Source organism: Rhinolophus hipposideros (assembly GCF_964194185.1).
Source record: "Rhinolophus hipposideros genome assembly, chromosome: 23".
Classification (NCBI taxonomy): domain Eukaryota; kingdom Metazoa; phylum Chordata; class Mammalia; order Chiroptera; family Rhinolophidae; genus Rhinolophus; species Rhinolophus hipposideros.
Window position 1 is genome coordinate 1,475,968 of NC_138069.1, and position 27,341 is coordinate 1,503,308.

The 27,341-nt window shown below is 37.0% G+C and overlaps 1 protein-coding gene across 2 annotated transcripts; it reads right to left on the bottom strand.

Annotated features, from left to right (window-relative positions):
* Window positions 1-27,105, bottom strand: GCSAML (germinal center associated signaling and motility like; the record flags this gene model as incomplete). 2 transcript variants are annotated; one of them, XM_081035762.1, is made up of 4 exons in its annotated part: window positions 27,052-27,105; window positions 20,906-20,955; window positions 4,991-5,019; window positions 1-3,830 (listed from the first exon to the last, which is right to left on the bottom strand). In XM_081035762.1, the coding sequence occupies exons 2-4, from the start codon at window positions 20,946-20,948 to the stop codon at window positions 3,585-3,587; spliced, it is 318 nt and encodes a 105-aa protein (XP_080891888.1). In that variant the 5' UTR covers window positions 20,949-20,955; window positions 27,052-27,105. The 2 variants fall into 2 exon arrangements, with proteins under 2 accessions (XP_080891888.1, XP_080891889.1); XM_081035763.1 differs by lacking the exon at window positions 27,052-27,105 and having other exon boundaries at window positions 3,585-3,827; window positions 20,906-20,949.
* Between the last annotated feature and the right edge of the window lie 236 nt (window positions 27,106-27,341).

Consider the following 27,341-nt stretch of genomic DNA (forward strand, 5'->3'; position numbering starts at 1 on the left):
ATCTGATCAATTTATTAGCAATATGCAATAGCAAAAAACAAAGGCAATTCAAATAAGGTGCTAATGACAGAAAGTAAAGGAAGTTAAGACTAAACTATATACATTGATAACAATGTCATGCCTAAAGAGTATGCATACGTACAGGTTTACGAGATCCCAACATATGTTTATTATTGATCAAAAAACACTTGGCTAAATACACAAATAACATTAATGAGGAGTACCTAAAAGCAGCAATAAGCTTTATAGGATAGTAACTATTACAGTAGATGCCAAAAGCTCACCAAACTGTAGGGAAACAACAGTAGAAAGCTCAAGAATCAAAACCTTGCCAGGTCTGCAGCTGAGAAAGCTCAGGTGTCTCCCGATGTTGTAACTGCAAGCTGCATACAAGTTTCTAAAATGCTAACAAGCTCTCAAGAAGGCTAACCGTGGGGAACAACACTGGAGAGGTCCTCACCAGGTCCGTGGCTGGAAGTCAGGGCGTCTCCTGATGTAGTAAGCTGTATGTTGTATACAAGTTTCCTAGATGCTAGAATGATGAAGAATCACTAATGACAAAAGATGAAATTACACTGCCAACTGAGGTCTGTCTTACATATTTTTTCAGATGTGCCCTAGAGCCAAGCTCCTTGTTCCTGCCTCGCCCTCAGGAAACGGCCAGTTTCGGGAGGGTCCGGCAGTTAATGTGATAAAATTATTGTTTATCCGGCTGAAGGGCCAGTTTATTTGGACAAACAATGCCTACTGTTTTCGCCTGGGACCTTCAGCCCAAGGCCTTCCAAAGCCTGGCCACGTGCCCGTCACATCATTCTGATATAATTTACTTACTTCTCTACCTCATCTGCTGATGCGGGCAAAATAGACAAAAACTAACTCAGAGTTAGCCTGGGATAAACCTCACATGCAATCCTCCACGTGCGAGGGAACAAAAAGCTAACCAGTACCTCGTGTGCAGTCTCTCACCTGAGGGAACAAAAGAACAAAAAAGCTAATCAAAAATTAACTAGTCACTCACATGCATTCTCTCACATGAAGAAACCCCACCTGTAGTCCCTCATGTGGGGGAACAAAAAGCTAACAGACAAAAGAGAACATGAGCCAATGAAGGCAAATTTTCTCCACATCTTCCCTACAAATAGTAAGGAGAAAGAGGAAGGAAGGAAGGAAGGAACGAACGAAGGAAGGAAGGAAGGAAGGAAGGAAGGAAGGAAGGAAGGAAGGAAGGAAGGAAGGAAGGAAAGAAGGAAGGGTAAACAGTCAGTGCTTTCCCACTACATAAGCTACTCTATAACACTATATTCCTAAATCTCATTCCATGTTTTGATTTGGTTGCCCCTGGTTCAAGAAATGTCTTTTTGTGGTGTGTACAATTAACTTTTACTAATCACAACTTCAGTGTTTTGGTATTACTTTACCTATTTTTGAACTTTGGACAATTATATTGAATTTAAATGTCACATTAAAAGAAAAATGGTAAGGAAATATTAAACTATAGTCATGGTATGCATGGTGAAGTATTTAATATGGAAGTGTTCTACTATCAGTGATTTAATTTGAAATGCTTCAAATAACTAAGATAGATTGATGGATAGATAGTCAGAGTGCTCCAAAGAACAGGAACCAACAAGATAAATACATCTATAGCTATTAGTTTGGTGCAAAAGTAATTGCGGTTTTTGCAATTATTTTTAACCCTTTAAACTGCAATTACTTTTGCACCAACCTAATACTTATATATCTATCATCTATCTGCCTGTCTGTAGAGAGAGACTAAGGAATTATCTCACACAACTGTGGAGGTCATATGTGTGAGTGCCCTAAAGAGGGCCTGCAGGCTGAAAATTCGGATGAAAGTTGAAGTTGTAGTCTTGAGTCTGAATTCTGCAGGAAAGCACCCTGGAAACTTACGCATGGCTTCTACGTTGTAGTCTTAGTGTCTGTGTTACAGTTCCTTCTTTCTTAGGTAACATCAGTCTTTTTCTATTAAGACTTTCAAATGATTAGTTGAGACCCACACACACTATAAAGGGTTATCGACTTTACTCAATCAGAGTCTACTGATTTAAACATTAATCACATCTAAAATTACTGTTATAGCAACATCTAGACTGCTGTTTAACCAAAGAACTAGACATATTAGCCTAGACAAGTGAACACATGAAATTAACCATCACAGTCCACCCCTTGTCTATGAGGCATTCATATACATCTTCTTAAATCATACTAAATATCCAAACCAAGAAAAAAGTCAGGGCAAAATAGGCAAGGGTGTTGAAAAAGTACAAATTTGCAATTATAAGTCCTGGGGATGCAGTGTACCGTATGGTGGCAATAGTTAACAGTACAATAGCGTATGTTTAAAAGTTTTAAAGAGAGTAAATCTTCAAAGTTTTCATAACAAGAAAAAAATATATACATATATCAACATCATTATGTTCTACACCTAAAACTAATACGTTTCTTATGTAAATTATATCTCAATTTTTTTTTAATTTTGTAATTTCCTAAATTTAGCTGATTACTAAAAAACAGGCAAATTTCTTACAGGGAAACTTTTCCAGAATTACAAAATTCCAATTATGTTCTCCTTTCAGACAATGAATGTAATCACCACAAAGAAGCACAAAAATCAGTCAAGGGAGTCAGAACTTAGCCAGTGTCCATCTATTGATTGATGTTTATGTATGACCAAAAAGTCATTATATAGAAAAAAATCACGGATATTCCATCAGTTATAGCATTTGTGTCCTTATTAGGAAGTTGGCATATCATTTAAAAGTTCCTTGGGAATTAAAATAAAAATGAATGGATTATTTGCCAATATGCCCAAAATGTAAAATCAGACACTATTTGTTCTTCTTTAGCAGAGGCATCTAATTATAGGTTAAACTACCTAGTAAGTTGTGAACAAAGCTAAGGTACAAATTTACTTGATTTTTACTAATATTTGAACAAAATTCTATTTGCTATTGGAAAGAAAGACAATGGGTAACTAAATCTGATGCATTACTTCTTTTAATGGCAGGCTCATCTTCTCTCAGAAAAGCCAATATCAAATCTATTGATTTTTGAACTGCTACTCAAGTAAAATCCAAAATACATGGAAAATCTCAAAAAAGTGTAGAAGGTGAAATTGAAGTAAATATCAGGCTAGCAAAAGGTCTCATAACTGGTCTTATGTTTTTAAAGTTTATTGAGTGGATGACACTTTAAAACTAAAACAAATAATTAGGAATGAGAATAGTGGCATTTGAAATTTGGAGTGCATGGTTGGAATTGGATATTTTAGGTCAAATATTTGTAGATACTTATTGACAAATGCTATTTCCCCACCATGTCTATGTCCTCCAACTTTACAAACAAAAAAATGTAGAATACTTTATATCATTATGTCAATTTATATGGCTTCACACAAACCACAGAGATGCCATGTTTAAGAGTTTCCCAAGACAACAGAGTAAAAGGGTATCATTCTAAACTCTGGGAAGAAATGAATGTTTTATGAACTGCTGAGAGAGGCTTCCCCAGAGGGCATTGTTCTGTGCCATCTTTGTCACTGAAAGATGATGAGGCGTGAGGTTCTAGTGGGGAAACACAAGTTCATAATCATGCTCAGGAGTACAGGAAGAAGGCCTAGTAACGCAAGTTGTTCTGAGGAGGGCATATTCTGTTTCTGACCCTTCTTTAAAGGATCTCACTCTCTTTGTACAAGAGTCGATGTTCTCATAACCATTGTCATTAGAGTTCAAGGAGGTCCTCCGATAGGAGCTGTGCCTGATGACAGTGTAGCACACCTCTTCAGAACCACTGCCACTCTCATTTTCCTGCTAAGCACAAAGAAGAAATAAATCAAGGATCCATAATCATCCATCAAATTTTAACTCAGTGCTGCAATCCTCCTTTCTTCTTTTGTGATGGTGATCTTACACCACAGGTACCCAAAGTCCTTTCTTCAAACCCTGGTGTCTTAAAGACCGCATTTAAGCAACATGAACTATGCTCTAAGTTATTATTCATTCTGCTTTTATTTCACCTCATATAATAAAAGAGGAAAGAAAGATACTGTTATCCTTCTGAATATCTAGAGGAAAGCAGTTGTACAGTTTAGGTCACTCAAATTGGGACAGAATATATGCAACAGTTAGAACTCAATAAGTAATTAATCAAGTTACGTAACTATAAATTTTATAAGATAAAATATAATTAGTCAAATTTAGAGTTTAAATTGCAACAACATGGATGGATCTTGACAGTATTATGCTAAGCAAAATAAGTCAGACAGAAAAAGTAGAGAACCATATAATTTCACTGACACGTGGTATATAAAACTGAAACCAACAAAGGAACAAGACAAACAAATGAAGAAACAAAAACTCATAGACACAGACAACAGTTTAGTGGTTACCAGAGGGTAAGGGTGAAGGGGGATGGTAGATGAGGGTAAAAGGGATCAAATATATGGAGATTAAATAAATTTTCAATTGCATACATCATGAAAGAAAAATTTAAATACTACATAATAATTAAATCAATAAAATGTGATGCAGTATTAAAAAGAATAAACGTTTTTCATATGTTTGTTGACATCCACCTGGCTTGTGAATATAAATGCTAATTCATGGGCATAGGATTGGAAAGAAATGTGGAAAGCTAAAATAAATTGATGTTTTATGGTAGTCAGATTATAAGTATGTATTTTTATGTGGTTTCATTTATTTTTGTTATAATAATTTTGAAAATTTAAATAATAGACTTCAGTAAAAAATGGGACAAGAGGTTTCCAATCATCTAAATTAAAAAGTTAAAAATATTTTTTAATTTTTATTTCTTTCTATGTATGCATTAAAATTAGCAAGATTATGGTTCAAAATATGGAAAACATTGATCAACGCATTCAGAAATTGCAAGTAAAAGAAGACCTACAGCTATGTTTATATAGTCATCTGTATTTTGACATTTATCAGACAAATGTAATATTTGTTATTACCTGATTAGAAGTGGATGAAACTTCTTTACCTAGAGGATGAAAACAAACAATCAAACAAAAATCTAAAAGTTTTATGCCATCACAGTTTGGAGATATATATATATTAACCTGAACCCCAACCTCCAACAAGTATCTCTTGTCAGTTAAGCTGCCCCTCTGGTCTTGGATAATGAGGGTTTTCCTTCCTTGATTGACAGAAGAGACTCTCTTTCATTGCCTTTTCCAGCTCCTGGAGCTTGTCCTCATTCCTTGGATCATGGCTGCCTCTATCTTCAATGCCAGCAACATAACACCAGCAATGGCTGTTGGGATTTTTCACTGTGACATCACTATGACAGTCTCTTGTGCTTCTGTCTTCCACCTTTCAAGGACCCTTGTGTTCCCATTGTGCTCACTTGGGCAATCCAGGATGCTCTCCCAACCTCAAGATCCTTAACTTAGTCATATCTGCAAGTCCCTGTTTTCATTCTTTTTTAAAAAAAGCAAGTTCAAACTTAGATACCATTGGGGGTCTTTATTCTGTCTACCACACATGTGTTCCTTGTCATAAAAAAATACAGGAAAAATATCTAAAGATTTAGGAGTATACAAATATTAAAGTGAATATACTAATGTAACCTGTTATCCTTTCCCCAAGTCCATGAAATAATACATTGGTGAGCATCACATTGTTTTCTGAAATGCTAATTTAACTTGCTGTTTGTTTTTTGGTAAATGTAGTAGTCCTATTATTATTTGTAGACTGCAATGTCTTCTCTGCCATTCAACCCAATAAATTTATCTGTAGTCAACTGAATGAAAGAGGCCAGCCTAAGTGACTGCTCCAATAGACCATTATAAAATGAATGAGGAATGTAAAGACTGGTCTGTGATCTGATTGCTTCTGAAGAACATAAACAGAGGAAATGGTACATTCATAACTTTAAATTTGTGATTCAAAAGCTAAAGCATTGTGCTAATAAGTAGATATTGATTTTTAAATGTTATTTTCACAACCACAATCGGAAGTTGTAGAATTTTTTTTTAATTTTAATACTGTTTTCCACATGGAGAAACCAAAATTTAAAGAATATGAGTAACTTGTCTCAAAGTTTATATATGATATATGACAAATAACTTGATAAAACCCACAAAGCAGAAATAACACACACACTGATAATAATGCAATAAATTTAAAACTTATTAAAAATGTAAAACAATGCTTCAAATTACAAACTGCTTAGATCCAAAAAGAAATAAAAAGCAAAGTAACAGAGTTCCAGTCAACATGGCAGAGTAGAAAAATGCTCTGCTTGCCTCCTCCCATGATCACATCAAAATTACGACTAGACTGCAGAACAACGATCATTGAGAATCACCTAAAGTCTAGCTGAAGGAAGACCTATAGCTAAGGACGTACAGAAGAAGCCACATAGAGAGTGGTAAGAGTGGCAGACATGGAATGGGCTGTTCCCAAACCCACCTGCAGTGGTCAAAATTTGGGAGGGATATCTTGGCTGCAGACATCCACCCCTGAGGGGTGAAGGGTCCTAGCCCCACACCAGGCTCCCTAGTACAGAATTCCAGTGCCAGGGAGAGGATCCCTCATAACTTCTGGCTATGAAATCCAACAGAGACTGTGGCTGAGGTAGATGGAGGGCAGCTGGAGTCCCATGTGTTTCTTTTAAAGGGCCTATGCATGTATTTACTCACTAGCAGACTTACTCGCTCGGAACTCCAGTGCTGAGGCAACAGCTTGAAAAGTGCCAGGGACATATGGGGAGGAACTGAGGTGTCTGACTTCAGAGAGGGGGCTAGAGAAGCAGCTCTCTCTCTCTCAGACAAAAATGGTAGCAGAAACCGTAGTTCCTTTTGAGCCCTCTCAAAAAATTTTTTTTGAGATGCAGGCAGCACCGTATCTGAATATGCCTCAACCTGGCTAACATATTTCGACCCACCCTGGTGATTACCTGAGACCCTGCCCCACCCAAGTTGCAGGCCCACTCAAGCCACTTCCAGTGATTTTTCCATACAATGGCCTGTCTTGTCTCATGCTGCATACTTTCCTAAAATTTCTCAAAGGTTCACAAATATGCAGTGTCTGTTTTTGGCATGCTCTGTACCTCTTGCTAAGCAACCCCAAGCTTGGCTCTAGTAGCAGCTAGACTCAGTTCCCAGCTTAGATTCTCCCAGGCACCTCCAAGCCCAGCACAAATGGAAGACACCTGCGAATGCTTTTTTGGCTCATACCAAGTGGCCCCAGGAAGGGCACAGGTGGAGGCTAAACTTGGTGTGTGGCAAGCCCCTTGCAGGGAGCCCAGGGACAGCATTGCCAGTGCCTGGCTTTCAACTGTGGCAGAGCACCACCAGGCCACCTCCACAGACAACACACCCAAAGGGATGAATGGGCAGGCACCAGAGCCCTGCTCTGTAGGGTCAGCAACTGCACAGCCTCTCCACTGTAATCATAGCCAGTACTCACAACCAATCAGGGTCAGTCCTCCTCATTGACCTACAAAAAGCAACCAAGGCTCAACTACAACAGGAGGGCACACACAACCCACACAAGGGACATACCTGTAGCTCCCAGTTCAGGTGACCAGGAAGACTGCACCACTGGGCCCCACAGGGCACCTACTACATAAGTCCACTCTACTAAGATTGGGACATAGCAGTTCCACCTAATACATAGAAACAAACACAGGGAGGCAGCCAAAATAGGGAGACAAAGGAACATGCCCCAAATAAAAGAACAGAACAAAGCTGCAAAAAATAAGCTAAACAAAATGAAAAAAAGCAATCTACCAGATTCAGAGTTCAAAACACTGGTTATAAGGAAGCACAACAAACATAAAAATGGAAATAAAAAAATATAAAAAGAACTAGTTGGAAATGAAGAGTACAATAAATGAAATGAAGAATAGATTAGAAGAAATCAACAGTAGATTAGATGAAGCAGAGGGTCAAATCAGCAATTTGGAAGATAAGGTAGCAGAAAACCCCCACTCAGACAGCAAAAAAAAAAAAAGAATCCAAAAAAAAGAGGATAGTTTAAGGGGCCTCTGGAACAACATCAAATGTAACAACATTTGCATCACTGGGGTATCAGAAAGAAAAGACAGGGAGCAAGAGATTGACAACCTATTTGAAAAAATAATGACTGAAAATTTCCTTAACCATATGAAGTAAATAGACACTCAAGACTAGGAAGTACAGAGTCACAAATAAGATGAACCCAAAGAGATCCACACCAAGACACATCATAAACTAAAATGCTTATTTTGAAGCAAAGAGGGAGTCTTAAAAGCAGCAAGAGAAAAGCAGTTAATTGCCTACAAGGGAGCTCCTATAAGACTGTCAGCTGATTTCTCCACAAACTTTGCAGGCCAGAAGAGATTGGCAGGAAATATTCAAAATGATGAAAAGAAAGAACCTACAACCAAGATTACTCTACCCAGCAAAGCTATCATTTAGAATCAAAGGATAGATAAAGAGCTTCCCAGACAAGAAAAAGCTAAAGGAGTTCATTGCCACCAAACCAGCATTACAAGGAATGTTAGAGGGACTTCTTTAAGAAGAAGAAGAAAAAGATAAAAAATGTGAATACTAAAATGGCAATAACTACATCTCTATCAACAACTACTTTGAATGGAAATGGATTTAATGCTCCAATCAAAAGACATAGGGTGGTTGAATGAATAAGAAAAGAAGGCCCTTACATATGCTGCTTACAAGAAATGCACTTCAGATCAAAAGATATGCAGAGACTGAAAGTAAAGAAATGGAAAAAGATATTTCATGAAAATGGAAACAAACAAACAAACAAAAGTTGGGGTACCAATATTTATACCAGACAAAATAGACTTTAAAACAAAGGCTATAACAAGAGACTAAGAAAGACCCAGTAATCCCACTTCTGGATATTTATGCAAAGAAACCCAAAACACTACTTTGAAAAGAAATGTGCATACATATGTTTACTACAGCATTATTTACAATAACCAAGATATGGAGGCAACCTGGGTGTCTCTCAATGGACGAATGGATAAAGAAGAGGAGGTACATTTTTGCAATGGAATGTTAGCCAAAAAAGGGGTGAGAACTTGCCATCTGCAACAACGTGGAAGGCCTAGAGGGAACTGTGCTGAAAGAAGTAACTCAGACAGAGAAAGACAAATGCCATATGATTTCACTTATATGTAGAATCTAGAAAAGAGGATAAATGAACAATCAAACCAGAAACAAGATCATAGACACAGACACCATTTCAATGTGGAGGGAGAGGATTGGAAGGATTTATAAAGGGGGAAAGAGATTAATAGTTACAAATTGGTAGTTATAAAATAGTCATGGGGATTTAGAGTATAGCATAGGGAATATAGTCAGTAGTATTAAAACAACTATGTGGTGTCAGACGGATACTGGATTCATCAGGGGGATCACCATACATGGTATATAAATGCTTAATCACTATATTGTACACCTAAAACTAATATAACATTGTATGTCAACTTTAATTGAAAAAAACATTTAAATGAAACAACAACAACAAGTTTTTATGGAAACACATCCTGTGAATTTCACCAAAACTTGAAAATACGTATGAAATAGCTCTGTTGACCAACTGGGAGCATCATCACTTTGATTCTTTTAACCTGCTCTTGTAACTTGACCCAAATGTGATGTAAACAAAGAAATAAACTGACAGCAGTATAGCCTCCCTAAGGAGATTAGGAAGTTATTTATCTGAATATTAAAAAGACGCAGAGGCGGTGATTTAATCACTTTCCCATTTAATTTCCCTTTTGAACCTGGACAAAAGATGGCTGGGTCTTGGACATTTTTCAAATTTTACTAGATGGCAACTTCATTCTATTTACTGCTGCATGAGGTCTGTATATTTGACTAAATTCATACAATGGTAGATATCTAACATGAATTTGATTTTACATGGAGAGAATCCAGCACAGCTACAATGGTGTATGTCAGAGCTTTATCAATTTCTATCTCTGTCAAAATCTGCTTTGCAAGAACATTAATCATTCCATACATTCACAGCATAGAATAACGGTCTACTACATGGAAAACACAAGGCTGATAGATTTTGGTGAATAGGAAAAAGTGGGTACTCTAAGCAACTTTAAACACATAGCATGTCTAAGAAAAACGAAGGTTCCTGAAGCCCAGTGAAGTTTCTCAGGAGTTAGTAGTCTGAATTATTTCAGGATAACCTCATTCAAATTAAGTTCCATCTCCTCTTCCTGTAAAAGCAGAACATATTTGGTGAGTCTCTTAGAATTTAAGTAATCCACATATCAGTTGGAGTTGGGCTCAGGAACAGAGACACTCTGCTGTGCTAAAGGATTAATAAAACATAAAATTTGATTCCATAAAAATATTAATGAACTCTGGTAAAACTGATTAATCAAATAATAGGTGGAAAGCACATAAACTCTCTCTCTCTCTTTCACACACACACACAACACACACACACAACATACACACACACACACACACACACAGAAATAATGTCAGAAATGAGCAAGAAGACACCACTACAGATCCTACTAACACTAAATATCTATAATAGTATTTTTTTTGTTTTGTTTTGTGTTATTTTTAGATTCCACATATAAATGAAACCATATGGTATTTGTCTTTCTCTGCCTGGCTTATTTCACTTAGCATAGTACTCTCTAGAATCTAAACAAAACAAACAAACAACAACCAAAATAGACTAATACCGTGTTTCCCCCAAAATAAGACCTAGCCGAACAATCAACTCTAATTCGTATTTTGGAGCAAAAATTAATATAAGACCTGGTCTTATTTTACTATAAGACAAGGTCTATAATATAATAATAATATAATATGATATAATATAACATAACATAACATAATATAATACTGGGTCTTATATTAGTTTTTGCTCCAAAAACTGCATTAGATTGATTGTACAGGGAAACCTGGTAGAAACAGACCAAAAGGGATGGTTACCAAAACTGAAGGGATGGGGGGATGGGTGAAAAGTGGAAGGGTAATATAGTCAATTATATTGTGGTAAGTTTGCACGGTGACAGATGATTACTAGAATTAGGGAGGTGGTAACATTGTAAAGTATAATTATGTCAAAGCATTATATTATAAACCTGAAATTAATAAAATCAACATAAGATTACATCGAACTACACTTAAATAAAAATAAAGAACAGTGAATTTTACCAAACATTCAAAGAAGAATTCATACCTATCCTTCTTAAACTATTCCAAAAAAATTGAAGAGTAGTAATGTTTCAGAATTCATTTTACTAGATCAGCATTTCCCTGATACCAAAACCAGACAAAGATCTTAAAGAAGAAAAGGAAGAAAGAAAAAGAAGGAAGGAAGGAAGGAAGGAAGGGAGGGAGGGAGGGAGGGAGGGAGGGAGGGAGGGAGGGAGGGAGGGAGGGAAAAGGGAAGGGAAGGGGAGGGGAAGGGAGGGGAGGGGAGGGGAGGGGAGGGGAGGGGAGGGGAGGGGAGGGGAGGGGAGGAGAGGAGAGGAGAGGAGAGGAGAGGAGAGGAGAGGAGAGGAGAGGAGAGGAGAGGAGAGGAGAGGAGAGGAGAGGAGAGGAAAGGAAAGGAAAGGAAAGGAAATTACAGGCTAATATCCCTGATGAAAACAGATACAAAAATCCTCAACAGAATATTATCAAACCAAATTCAGCAATACATTGAAAAGATCATACATCATAATTAAGTGGGATTTCTTCCAACAATGCAAGTTTGGTTCAATATCCTCAAATCAATTAATGTGATACACCACATTTTTAAAAAGTGAAGGATAAAAATCCCATGATCAAGATATCATAGGAATGGCAGCAGCGAGGTGGTCTTCTTGAGTTCTCCTCCGGAACTTACCTCAAATTGAACATCTATAACCCATCAAAGGACTCTCTGCTGATCACACAGAACAGCTAAGAGACTCGTTCAAGGATTACTTGAAAGTGGGCAAACTGGGCGAGCAGGGGAAGGGAGCAGTGGGGAGATGCAGCCCGCATCTGCAGCTGCAGAAACGCAGGGGGTCCCAGGACAGAGACCAGAAGAGCCAGGAAGTGGGCTCCTTTCCTGCGTCCCACAGCTGATCTCTCCTGCCGAGAGAGCAGCAGTATCCAGCCTTGGAGGCAGTAACCTCAGCTGAGACCTTCAGCTGGGCCCTAGGTCAGAAAGGATGTAAACGCCATACCTGGGCCCCTCCCCCCACTCTCCCAATCCTACCCCTACCCTTCCAGAGACTCAAGCTGGCCCCTGAACTGAGGAGTAGTGTCAGATTACAGAGGACCCATAGTGCTCAGGATCTGGGAAGACCTGGCTTACAGCTCTGACCCAGGGAAGAAGCTGTGAACAGTGTGACACTGCTGGGTTGGGAGAGAGAAGACTCCTCCATCCCCAACCCCCACCTTTTCTGACCTGCCCAGGGCAGGGCAATTACAACTGCAGAGACACTGGGGTCAGCAGCAGGCCACAGACTCAGCTTCAGGCTTTCAGCAGCTCAGAAATCTCCCGCCCTTCACACACACACACACACACACACACACACACACACACACACACGGGAGAAGTGCCCTAAGACTCAGGAGACCTGGGCACAGGGCTGGTTGTGTTACTCTCAGTGCGCATATGTGCAGGCAAGAGCAGAAACTGCACTGACTTTGTAAAAACTACCATCCAGACCCCATAGCCCCACTCATCTAGAACTGCCGTCCCAGGGTCACTCTGGGCACCAGGTGACTGCCTCTGCCTGAACAATACAAAGAGGAATCTTTGGTACAGAAGAAGACGACCTGGAGATTACTTGGTGGGCTTAAGCCAAGACTGGCGCTGCGTTTTTTGTTTTGTTTTGTTTTTGTATTTTTCATATTTTTGCTCGTGTTGAGTGTGAGTTATCAGTTGTTTTTACATGTGAGTGTATTTGGTTTTTTCTTTGTTATTGTTGTTGTTCTTGTTGTACTTGATGATTTGCTTTGTTCTGAAACTGCCCTATACCAGAGCCCAGCTCAAGAGGCACAAGATTCAACACACCCAGAGGCCAAATTCAGAGCAAAGCAGAGAATTACCGGGTTTGACCTACAAGTGACACACCCCGAGGGAATTCTCTAAGGGCACAAAGCTCATAAGGGCCAAGCCTTATTTGAGCGGACAACCCTCACGCAGCAAAACATCCACTGTGGGCAGAGCCAAGTCTCACAACTAGTCAACCTAGGAGTCAATCCCACCTACTCACAAGCCAAAAGCAATTAAAGATCAACTTTAATAGGACAATATACACAACACAAGGGTCACCTTTGGAGCACACGCAGAGGAGAAGAATGAAGTAGTGCAAGTCAAATATAAAGGACACATACTACATAAGATAACCCAGCAAAAACCAAGAATCCTAGATGATCTACCTAATACATCGAAGCAAACACAAAGAGTCAACCAGAATGGGGAAACAAAGAAACATGTCACAAATAAAAGAACAGAAGAAACCTCCAGAATTGGAACCAAATGAAATAGAGGTAACCAACCTATCAGAGACAGAGTTCAGAACACTGATAATAAGAATGTTTAAGGAGCTTAGTGACAACATAAAGAAGGATAGAGAAATCATAATGAACAATCAGTTAGAACTAAAGAATATAATAACTGAAATAAAGAACACACTTGAAGAAATTACCAGCAGGTTAGATGAGGCAGGGGGGATCGAATCAGTGACTTAGAAGACAAGGTAGCAGAGATCACCCAAATGGAAGAAGAAAAAGAAAAAAGAATAAAAAACAATGAAGATGGTTTAAGAGACCTCTGGGATAACATCAAGCACAACAAAATGCACATCACATGAATACCAGAAGATGAGAGAGAGAGCAAGGGATTAAGAACATATTTGAAGTAATAATGTACGAAAACTTCCCTAACCTGGTGAAGGAAACCGACATACAAGCCCAGGAAATGCAGAGAGTTCCAACCAGGATAAACACAAACAGGTCCATACCAAGACACATTATAGTTAAAATGGCAAAGGTTAAAGACAAAGAGAGAATCCTAAAAGCAGCAAGAGAAAGACAGCAGGTCACACACAAGGGAACTCCTATAAGACTATCAAATGACTTTTCTACAGAAAATTTGCAGGCCAAAAGGGAGTGGCAGGAGATACTCAAAGTCATGGAAAACAAAGACCTACAACCTAGATGGCTTTATCCAGCAAGACTATCATTTAAATTGAAGGAGCTATAAAGAGCTTCTCAAAAAAAGAATAAGCTAAAAGAATTTATTACCACCAAGCAAGCATTGCAGGAAATATTAAAAGGGCTTCTGTAAGCAGAAGAAAGATGGAAACAATCTAACTACAAATAAAAAAAAAATGGCAATAGCTCTGTACCTATCAATAATCGCTTTAAATGTAAATGGATTAAATGCTCCAATCAAAAGACACAGGGTGTCTGAGTGGATAAGAAAATTGAAATCATACCAATTGTCTCCTCTGACCACAATCTGGAAGAAATGGACAATTTCCTAGAAGCATACAACCTTCCAAGGCTAACTCAAGAAGAAACAGAAAACCTGAATAAACAGATTACCACCAGGGAAACTGAATCAGTAATCGACAAGCTCCCAACAAACAAAAGCCCTGGAACAGATGGCTTTACAGGTGAATTTTAAAAAACATTCAAAAAAGAATTATCCCTATTCTCCTCAAACTATTCCAAAAATAAAAATCCAGAAGGAGGGAAGGCTCCCAAACACTTTTTATGAGGCCACTGTAACCCTGATCCCAAAATCAGACAAAGACATTACAAAAAAAGAAAACTACAAGCCAATATCTCTAATGAACATAGATGCAAAACTCCTCAACAAAATATTAGCGAACAGAATTCAGCAATACATTAGAAAGATCATACACCATGATCAAGTGGGATTCATCCCTGGTATGCAAGGGTGGTTCAACATCCCCAAATCAATTAATGTGATGTACCACATTAACAAAATGAAAAATAAAAATTATATGATCATATCAATAGATGCAGAAAAAGCATTTGACAAAATCCAGCAGCCATTTATGATAAAAACTTTTAAGAAAATGGGAATAGAGAGATCATACCTCAACATTATAAAGGCCATATATGACAAACCCACAGCTAACATCATAATCAATGGGGAAAAGCTAAAACCATTCCCCTTAAAATCAGGAACAAGGCAAGGTTACCCACTTTCTCCACTTTTATTCAACATAGTGCTGGAAGTTCTAGCCACAGCAATCAGACAAGAAAAAGAAATAAAGGGCACCCAAATTGGAAAGGAAAAAGTAAAACTGTCATTATTTGCAGATGACATACTATATAGGGAGAACGCTAAAGATTACACCAAAAAACTATTATAACTGATAAATGAACTCAGGATACAAATTAATATTCAGGTATCAGTTCTATTTTTTATACACCAATAATGAACTATCAGAAAGAGAAATTAAGAAATAATCCCATTTACAATTGCACCAAAAAGAATAAAATACCTAGGACTAAATTTATCAAGGAAGTGAAGACCTGTACTCAGAAAACCATAAAACAATAAAGAAAGAAATTGAAGATAAAAATAAATGGAAGTATGTACCTTGCTCATGGATAGGAAAATTAACATTATAATGTCCATACTACCCAAAGCAACATACAGAATCAAAGCAATCCCTATCAAAATATCAATGGCATTTTTAACAGAACTAGAATAAATAATCCTAAAATTTCTATGGAATCACAAAAGACCCCAAATAACCAAAGCAATCTTAAGAAAGAAGATAAAGTTGGAGGTATCATGCTACCTGATATCAAACTATACTACAAAGTTATAGTAATCAAAACAGTGTGGTATTGGCATAAAAACAGACACATAGATCAATGGAAGACAATAGAGAGCCCAGAAACAAACCGACACCTACATGGTCAATTAATCTATAACAAAGGAGGCAAGAATATACAATGGGGTAAAACAGTCTGTTCAATAAGTGCTGTTGGGAAAATGACAGACATTGCTAAATAAATAAATAAATAAATAAATAAATAAATAAATAAATAAATAAATAAATGCAGGCCACTTTCTTACACCATATACAAAAATAGATTCAAAATGGATTAAAGATGTGAAACCATAAAACTCCTAGAAGAAAACATAGGCAGTAACATCACTCTTAGTAATATTTTTTTTGGATATATCTCTTCACTTAAGGGAAACAAAAGAAAAAATAAACAAATGTGACTACAACAAACTAAAAAAATTCTGTGCAGCAAAGGAAACTACCAATAAAACCAAAAGACAACTTATTGAATTGAAGAAGATATTCTCCAATGGGACATACAATAAGGTGTTAATATCTAAAACATATAAGGAACTCATTCAACTTAACACCAAAAAATCCAATTAAAAAAATCCTGAACAGACATTTCTCCAAAGAGGACATACACATGGCCAATAGACGTGTGAAAAGATGCCCAACATCACTAATCATCAGGGAAATGCAAATTTAAACCACAATGAGATACCACTCACTCTGGTCAGAATGGCTATCATCAATAAATCAACAAACAATAAGTGTTAGTGAGGATGTGGAGAAAAGGGAACCCTCGTGCACTGTTGCTGGGATTGCAGATTGGTGCAGCCACTGTGGAAAGCAATGTGAGGGTCCTGAAAAAATTAAAAATAGAACTAACACATGACCCAGCACCTCTCAGAATTTATACAAAAAATCAAAACACTAAATTGAAATGACATGTGCATGCCTGTATTCACTGAAGCACTATTTACAATAGCCAGGATACGGAAGCCACCTAAGTGCTCATCAAGAGATGATTAGATAAAGAAGGTGTGGTACATTTATACAGCGGACTATTACTCAGCCATAGAAAAGAATGGAATCTTACCATTTTTGACAACATGAATGGGGCTAGAGGGTATTATGCTGAGTGAAATAAGTCAGTCAGAGAAAGGCAAATACCATATGATTTTACTTATATGTGGAATCTATAAAGCAAAATTAATAAACAAACAAAACATAAACATCTCATAGATACAGAGAACAAACTGATGATTGCAAGATGGGAGAGGGTGGGGAGACGGGTGCAAAAGGTGAAGAAATTACAAAGTACAAATGGTCAGTTATAAAAACAGTCATGGGAATGTAAGTACAGCATGGGGAATATAGTCAGTAATACTGTAATAATACAAAGGTCTGACGATTAAGTTTGCAAACTTGTTGCTACGATGTTGCAAACCTTTTTTTATATCAGAGGTGTGGACTGAAAAGGGGCCACCTATTATACCCAACAAGATCAGGAGACTGAAAATAACCACATAAGATGGCGTGAGCATAAAAAAATTCATAACTAAGTGGGCCATGGCGGGAAGTCACATTTTTAGCCAAAAGCTTCCTGCATAAAGTTAATCTGTGCCTTTGAGTGGGCCTGTTTTTTGTCTTTTTCTACCTAAGATGACATCATTGGAATGTCAGTAATCGCTTTTTTAGGACCTAGAGCAGGAAAGTACAGAATCCCTCATTAGTATTCTTGTCCCTTGATCAACATCTCTATGTGAACTATTAACTGTCCTGTACCACCTATGTGGAAGAAGTACCTGTCTCTCCAATTTACGTTTATCCAATCCCAGAGATTTCCCCATTTTGCTTTCTCCCATTCCCTTAATCTATCACCAATGGATTTCATATAACCCTCCTTTGGGTCTGTGTATAAAATAAGCTGCAAAAGGCCATTTTCCGGAGCATTTTCTCAATCCGTTGAGATTTTGCTTCCTGGCAATTGTCGTCAGTTTGGCTCAAACAAACTCTTACAAGTTTTCTCTTAGGCTGGATGTTTTTTGCTATCAGAGGGATTATTCATTATGAATTTGTACCAACTGGACAAACAGTTAACAAAGTTTACTGTTTGGAAGTGCTGAAAAGGCTGTGTGAAAAAGTTAGACAATCTGAACTTTTTGCCAACAATTCATGGCTCTTGCATCACGACAATGCACCAGCTCACAAGACACTGTCTGTGAGGGAGGTTTTAGCCAGTAAACAAATAACTGTATTGGAACACCCTCCCTACTCACCTGACCTGGACCCCGTGACTTCTTTCTTTATCTGAAGGTAAAGGAAATATTGAAAGTAAGACATTTTGATGACATTCAGGACATCAAGGGTAATGCTATGACAGCTCTGATGGCCACTCCAGAAAAAGAGTTCCAAAATTGCTTTGAAGGATGGACTAGGCACTGACGTCAGTTCATAGCTTCCCTAGTGGAGGACTTCGAAGGTGACTGTAGTGATATTCAGCAATGAGGTGTGTAACACTTTTTCTAGTTCGCGAACTTAATTGTCCGACCTCATTTGTGTGGTGTCAGATGGGTACAAGTCATACAGGGGAGACCACTTCATAAGTTATATAAATGTTTAATCACTATGTTGAGACAACATAATAGTGTATGTCAACTATAACTGAAAATTTTGACACATATAAATACATGTAAGAATATGAATAATTTTAAACTTAAGACCTTGAAATTTTAATAAAAAGACAGATTTGATGAGAAAAATATATGTTACAATGCTGACAAAATTAAACAGAAAATGTGGATACTTTATAACAACAAAAGCATTTGCATCTGCATATAAAAAATTCCTCACAATAAATATCACCTTGGACCCCCATAGCTTCACGAGAAAATTCTACCAAATATTAGAAGAGGAAATAAGATCAATCATACACAAACTCTTTAAGGGAGTGAAAAATTGCCAGGTTGGATCACTGAGGAGCACCAGTGTTTTCTGTGTGCTCAGGAAACGGTGGTGTTAGATGGCAGCAAGGGGCTGGAACCCAAGATGCAAACAACGGAGTGCGGTGTGAAGTGGAGGAAGGAACGGTGTCAGGAGGGAGATATGGAGCGACATTTGTACGTGCTAGAGATAAAGAGATCGAGATTAAGGTTGAACATTGCGTTTGTAAGTCTGTAGTAATTACATTTGGGTAAAGGCATTCAACTTTTTGTTTCAACATGACCCATAGTTAGAAATATATTTTATGCAGGTGGTTCAGTACAACCATATACATTAAATACAATCAAAAGAACTTTGTCATTGGAAAAGGACAAGAACTATATTATTTCACTCATATGCGATCTATAAAACAAAAAGCAACAAGTGAACAAACAAACAAAAAGCTCATAGACACAGACAACAGAAAAGTGGTTACCAGAGGACAAGGGGGATAGAGGGTGGATGAAGAAGGTAAAGGGTGTCAAATATGTGGTGACAGAGGGAGACTAGACTTTGGGTGGTGAACACACAATGCAATATACAGATGATGTATTATAGAATTGTACACTTGAAACTTACATAATGTTACTAACCAGCATGACCTCAATAAATTTAATTTAAAATAATTATCTCATCTGACAATTTTATGTGAAATACATTATGATGCTTTTTAAGTATGTTATGCTGTTTATGGTCATTATGATGTTGGTGAAATACATTTATTTCATAGCCCATCAAATACACTCAGTGGAGCTGAGAGACGATTGGGAAATGCAAAGTTCCAAATAATGTGGCTACACAGTGCCTTGAAGCAGCTTGACTGTAAGGTGAGAAAACAGTTGAAGTAACATCAATGAGAAAAAGTGAGTTTCCTTCAGATAGGCCTGTCCCTAGCCACTGCACATTGTTATTCATAATTGTCCATTTTAAGTAATTACATCATTACTACACCTAGACACTATGTCAAACAGGCAAATGCATGAGAAAAAAAAAATACGCTTAACACCAGCTAACATTCAAAATGGCCCTTTTTTCCCCCAGCTGTGCATCAGTCATCTACGGAACTATTTTACTTTTTTTAGTTATTTTTTTATTATTAGTTTCAGGTGTACAAAACAATGTAATAGTTAGACATTTCAACCCTTACAAAGTGATAACTCCCCTCCCCCAATCTACTACCCCTCTGACATCCTATGTAGCTGTTACAGTTCCATTGACTCCATTCGCTATGCTGCACTCCACATCCCATGACTATATATATGTTAAATTATAGTTGACGTACGATATTATTCATCTTCATCTTCAGGTGTACACTGCAGTGGGCAGGCACCTACACTGTCCATGAAGTGGTCTCTCTAATAAGACATGTGCCCATCTGACACCCTACAAAATCTTTACATTATTAATTATATTCCTGGAACTGTCTTTCACGTCCTCGTGGCAACATTGTAGTTACCAATTTATGCTTTCTAATCTTTTCCCTCATCCCACCCCCTCCCATCTAGCAATCATCAGCTTTTCCCCTATATCTCTGAGACTATTTCTATTTACTTTGCTCATTTATTCAGTTCTTTAGAGTCCACATATAAGTGAGATCATATGATATTTGTCTTTCTTTGACTGACTTATTTCACTTAGCATAAAGTTCTCTAGGTTCATCCATATCGTTGCAAATGGTAAGATTTCAGTCTCTTTTATAGCCAAGTAGTATTCCATTGTTTAAGTGTACCATAGTTTCTTAATCCAGTTTTCTACCAATAGGCATTTCAGTTGTTTCCAAGTCTTGGCTATTGTAAATAGTGCTGCAATAAACATAGGGGTGCATATACAAAATGGCCCTATTTAAAATAACAATATAGAAATTAAAATCAGTAGGATTTTGATTAATTGCTTCAATAGAAGTTTGTGACGTGTTGCTTGAAATAAATTGTATATAGATACTGCTGTAATACAAAGAATAATATCCTTTTTGTGAGACAAAAAAATGAAGGCTGAGACATCTCTATAAGGACTCCAAACAAAATTTCCTCCCATCCTAACAGAGTATCAGAATCTCAGCTAATTTGGATGTTTACATTTACAACTTCCCTAGTATAAAAAATATTATCAAGCAATGACTTACTTTTCTTATCTTGGCCTTGATTTTGTCTCTCAACTGTAGTCATTTCCTGCCTACAAAAAAAAAGAGATTACATGAGAAACTCCAGTTATCTGAAGCTGAAATTGCACTTGAAAGAAATGCTTCATTGCTTTTAACTTAGATTGACAAAGCAAAAGATAAATAAAAGTTTGCTCACCCTAGATTTTTTTCTGTAAAACCATGAAATATAGCTGATAACACTGTATTATATAATTGAAATTGGCTAAGAGAATAGAACTTAAATGCTCTTACCAAACCAAACATGCAAAAAGATAAATGTGTGAGGTGATACGTGTGTTAATTAACTCAGCGGGGTGGGAATCTTTCACAATTTATACATATATCAAATTATGATGTATAGTTAAAATGTCTTACAATTTTATTTTGAATTATATTTTAATAAAGCTGTAAAAAAAACCACTAAATCAAGGGAAATAATTTAACAAATGGAAAATAAAACATCTTATAGTATGAAATTTAAGGGATTACTAGATTATCAGACTATATTTATTACAACATGTATGAACTATATATGTGCAATATAGTGAAATTTGGAAATATTCAAGGGAGAAGATTGAAAGTGAATTTATTTCTCTGCTGTTCTTGGTCAGGGAGTATATATCTTAAAGGTAAATGAGAAAGTCTTAGGAATTCTAAATACAAATTTACAATGACAGATATTAATAAGTGTGAGCTGGTGATGGGAGAAATAAAGATGATTGCTACAGGGACACAATTCCACACACAACATTGGGGGCTAAGAAAGGATGGAGTTGCCAGCACATTACATTTTGTTCCTCTGTCTCCCAAACTACTAAACTTGAGGGGAATATAGAGGTGACCAAGGATACCACCCGTAATGACCTGCCCACCTCAAGGTCAGTAACACACACAGAACAGGAATGTTCCCAGGGCACAGGGAAAAGAACATGGTGAGGAAGCAGTCTGAGACAACATCAAAATCAATCCTGAATCTCAGCTTTTTTCTTTTCTGCACTCTCCCCAAACAAATGCACAAACATTCACACACACGATTTTATCTCACAAATGGCCTGCTTTCACTAAAAGTAGTAAGCACAAAGTAGCAAACATGAACTGGATATCAAAAATAATGCACAAAAAAGTAGAAACAACATATTAAAGGCAGATAAGGCAATAATTATATTTTTAATTATTGTTAATAATAATAATACATGGAGAGGGAAAGTGGGCTAGCATAAATCAGAAAAATAATAGAAAGAAATTACAAAATCTTTAGAGAAATTAAAACAGAATTAAAAGCATCAAAAGCTAATAGAAATTCTTCTCAAAATAAATTGGTAGCATGTAAGGCATGCTTAAAATGACAATTAAATGGTAGAAAATAAGGAGGTAGAGTGGTTAGAGAAAGGATGATAATTATGGAAAAAAAACAAGACCTAATATATACATAATTGTTATTCCTGGAGATGAGATCCAAACAAATGAAACAAAAGTATCTAATAATATAATAAAATAAAACTCCTGAAATAAAGACTTGTATCTCAAAATTGATTTTACCAAAAAACAAAATAACAAAATAACAACAACAAAAAAAACCCCACAAGTCACATGGAATACCAAGATATGCAATAGCTTCTGAACTTTAAGAATAAATAATGAATTCTAGAACACCCATTGCAAAAGCATATGTGAAAAACCAAGCAATCAATAAGATGAGCTTAAGGTGGGCCAGACTCCATGCCTGGAGACATACTCAAAAAGTTGTGAGGAAAAGAGGATGATCCTAGAACTACATGACCCTCCAAGGAAAGAAAACATATTGTCAAATATCTTAGTACTCAGAGGCTATAAAACCTATGAGTTCTTTAGGGGAAAAAAAAAAAAAGAAAAAGAAAACAAACAATGAATATAAAACCACATTTGAACTTTGCAAAATGAAAAGTCATCTTGCAAAAGGGTTGGTGAATAATGAGTCCAGCTAGCTCAGCCAGCTGTCTGTGGTTCTGAGGGTCTGGCCACGAATACCAGCCTGTCTAAGTCCAGGCTATGAATTACCACCACCTACTGCTAATTGTCTGCTCTCTGTTTTAAATACAGTGGGACAGTTTTGGGACCTGTGCCTCACTGTAACTTCCAGAGAGTGAAAATCTCTTTCGATTTTCTTTTTAAAGCTTTTTTCTTTTAATTGACCTCTGTTATAGACTAAATGATGCCCCCTCCAAAGAAAATTGATATGGTGAAGTCCACCCCCACCCCCACAATGGACCTCAAAATAACACTGTTGTATTTGGAGACAGGGTCTTTACAGAGGTAATTTAGTTAAAATGAGGTCATTGGAGTGGGCCCTAATCCAGTTTGAGTGGTGTCCTTACAAGAAGAGAAAACTTGGACACAGACAGGTGCAGATGGACGACAGTATGTAGACACAGGGAGAAGACAGGCTGCTGACACCTTGATTTTGAATTTAGGGCCCCAGGACTGTAAGAAAATAAATTTCTGTTGTTTAAGTCTCCCCGTTTGTGATACTTTGTTGTGGCAGCCTGAGCAAAGTAATACAACCTGATAGTGGAATTTGGACCAGACAATATTAAGTATTAACACTATACTCCCCCTCATCCTCCTTATTTGCCAAGGGAGTGCCCTGCCACTTCCTCACTTTCTCTCTCCCTTCCACCACATGGACCTTCTCACACCCCAGAAGATAAAGCCGTTAGCAAACCTCCCTTGTCTCATTTCAGAACTAGATCCAGATAGCAGATGGCATGACAAAGATGAAAACCCCAACCACCTATGACTGTCATAAATTGTTACCCACCAGCATATTTAGAATCAATATGAAGCAAAGAAAAAGAAAATGTGAATATTAATGAAAACAAAATAGCAGTAAATTAATTTCTCACAGCCAATAACAAAAGGTAAGAAAAATGAGGATGTAGACTATATGAAATACATAATTCTTTATTTAATAGATTAATTTCAAAATTGTGATCCTTAAACAAAAATTTGTATAGTAATTTTCAAAACCTATGGGGCATAGTGAACATACTGCTAGCTCATACTTATGGAATACTAGTTCCAGCCAGGAGCTGTGGTAATAAATAAACATTGATTTTTTTTAACATTATTTTCACAACCACAATCTAAAGTTGTAGTATTTAAAAACTCTAAGACTATTATCCATATGAAGAAACTAAAATTAAAAGGTATAAGTAACCTGTCAAAGTTGATACATAATATATGACAAAGGACTTTGATGAAATCCACAAAGCAGAAATAACACACACTTATAACAAGGCAATAAAATTAGAACTTAATGTAAAAAATGTAAAACAATGCTTGAAATTAAAAACTACTCAGATACAAGAAGAAATAAAAAGCAAAGTAACAAAATATTGGATAATAACATTTCCTTTAAAATGTGGGGTACAGATAAAATATTTTTAAAGTAAACATTATATTCTTACATACTCCCATTTCTAAACAAAAAGAAATTAAAAACACAAAAATTAAGTTTTTAATTCAAAACAGAATAGCAGCAATTTCAAAAACTAAGGTAAGCAGAAGTAAGAATCCAATAAAGATAAAAGTAACAACACTGTGCCGTCCTGGAAAAAGCAAAACAGAAATCCGGCCAGTGGTTCAAGGGGCTGTAGGTGAGGGGAGAGCAAATGGAAATATTTTATATCTTGAGTGAAGGTGATGGTTACATGATTGTATATGTTTTTCTAAACTTACCAAATTATTTACCTAAAAAGAGTGAATCTTACTGTACTATACCTCTACAAACCTAAATTGTTAAAAAATTAAGTGACTTGAAAGAGCTTATATTATCATTTTGATAAATATATTTGAAGTCATGAGTTAAATGAATGATAGTCTAGTAAAATTGGATAACCAAAATTGACTCAAGAAGATGTAGATAGCGTAACTTTATTCAAAGAGCATCATCCTGTCAAATTAGCCAAAAACAAAATTGAATAATTTCTAGCCCATATAAATCTTATATTTCACTGAAATTAATTGGGATGGTCAAAATGGTTGAGATTTTCCTCCCCAAGCTGGTTAAAATTCTGTGTCTCACTCATAGAATTTGCTCGCATGGGGACACCCTAGACATATAATTATTCTTCACTTAGTTATTATCTGTTTGTAATAAAGACTTGCTTATATTTGAAAATGTTGACACTTCGGTTCCTGTAACCGGGAAAAATTAGAGCTTATCAGCTGATGCAGATCTCACTTTAGACATGATAAAGCTTAGCTCCATACAGAGCTGACTCATGGCAGCCTGGAAGAAGGAACCTGGTTCAGTAATATCACCAAATGTTTGCTATAATTTAAAGGGGAGTTGCAAAGAGTCACACAGTCCAGGCACAGCCACTCCACTGTTTCTACCTTTTTCTTGGTGCAGAGAAAGTGTAGGTGGAACATAGGAAATGGCAGATTCCTGCAAACATCTTTTCATATCACCAACAAATACCTGGGTCCTCCCCTCAGCCCCCGACCCTTTCACACTGTGTAAAAGAAAAAGGTCTATCTCTGAGATAGAAACCCAGACCTTGAGATTAAATGATTAGGAAAGAGGCTGAGTGCCAAGATATGAAACGCCCATGATTAACAAACAAGCATGGTGTTTCTGTTCATCTAAGCTGGGGCAAGCTATCAGTGTCCAGTTATCTGATGTTTTTCCACTGCTCTTTTTTTATTTTTTCCATTGAGCGTTTTATAGGGGTTAGTCCACAAGTTAGTGGTTAGTGCCTTGAAAACACATGGTAAACTAATATCAGGTTACAAGTTGAGAGAAAAGCATGGCAAGTACAAGCAGCGAGCAGTGCAGGAAATCCACATGGCGTATTCATACAGAGTGTAGTCAGGGGTCTTGCAGAGGAGAGTGATAGCCTGCATCTTCAGGGAGAGATGCCGGCGAGCACAAGCCCCGGAACTAGAAACCGTGTGCATGGTACAGCAGCATGTTCCAAGGCCCTGCAGTGGCCTGAAGAACAGGAAATGAGAGCAGGATGCCTGGGGACACTGCTTGAGAGGTGTGGGGAATGAGGCTGGGCAGCACACAGGGCTCAATCCCTAGAGGACTGTAGTCCCTGGTAAAGAGTTTGAACTTTATTCTGGATGCAATAGAGAACCATTGAAGGGTCTTATGGAAAGGTATGATTACACTTACATTTTCTAAATGTTATTCTGGCTAAACATAAAGAATAAGTTGGAAGTATGGCCACTACAAATAGCCAATGGAAAACAAACTTCTTTTATTTCAGCTACACATTTATACATTTGCTTTATATAAACATTAAGCAGGTACGTTTATACAATGGAGTATTACTCGGCGATAAAAGAGAAGGAAATCACCATTTGCAACAATATGGATGGACCTAGAGAACCTTATGCTAAGTGAAATAAATCAGACAGAAAGACAAATACCATATGATCCCACTTGTATGTGGAATCCAAAGAACTGAATAAATAAGCAAACTAAATAGAAATAGTCTCAGAGATACAGAGGAAAAATTGATGGTTGTTAGTTGGGCGGGGATTGGGGATGAGGGAGAAAGTGAGGGGATTAAAAAGCACAAAGTGGTAGTCACAATATTGCCACGGGGATATGAATGACATTTTGAGGAATATAATCAATAATGTTGTAAAGATTTCGTAGGGTGTCAAATGGGCACTTCTCTTACTTTACGGAGACCACTTCAAGGATGATATAGATGCCTGATCACTGTACACTGAAGCTGAAGCTGAATAAAATTGAATGTCAACTACAATTTAATATATATATAGTCACAGGATGTGGAGTACAGCATAGGGAATAGTCAATGGAATTGTAACAGCTACATAGGATGTCAGAGGGGAGTAGATTGGGTTATCAGTTTGTGAGGGGTGTAAATGTCTAACTATTACATTGTTTTGTACACCTGAAACAAAAGAAGAAGAAAAGAAACAAAACATGTGCACTAATACCTCATGTCTCGTTTCGATAGAGTCACCATCTCACCTTCTGCTAAGTCTTACAGGAAGTCACCAAAGAACTTTATCATTGTGATTCTAAGAGGTCTAAGATGTCCACTCTCACAGGACAGAAATTTGGGGCGTAAATTTCAGAGAAAAACACTGATATGCTATGTGCTTACCATTTCTGTTCCACATGTGGGTTTACCTTCCTGGACTTCTTTTGATTGTCTCTGAGGCAACTAAATGAAAACACATTAAAAATAAATAAATATAAGAGGTTGTTACCTCCCTCCAAATGTTTTCACCACCTTTTCTAGCTTTCTCTATCATTAAGACAAAGCCTGCCATTTTTTTCCCAAACTTAATCTTTCCCTCAGAATTGACATGCAGTCACAGACATAAAATGCAATTCAGAAATTAACCACAGAGGGCAGGCTAACAATGGGATGAAATGCCTATAGCCTAGCCT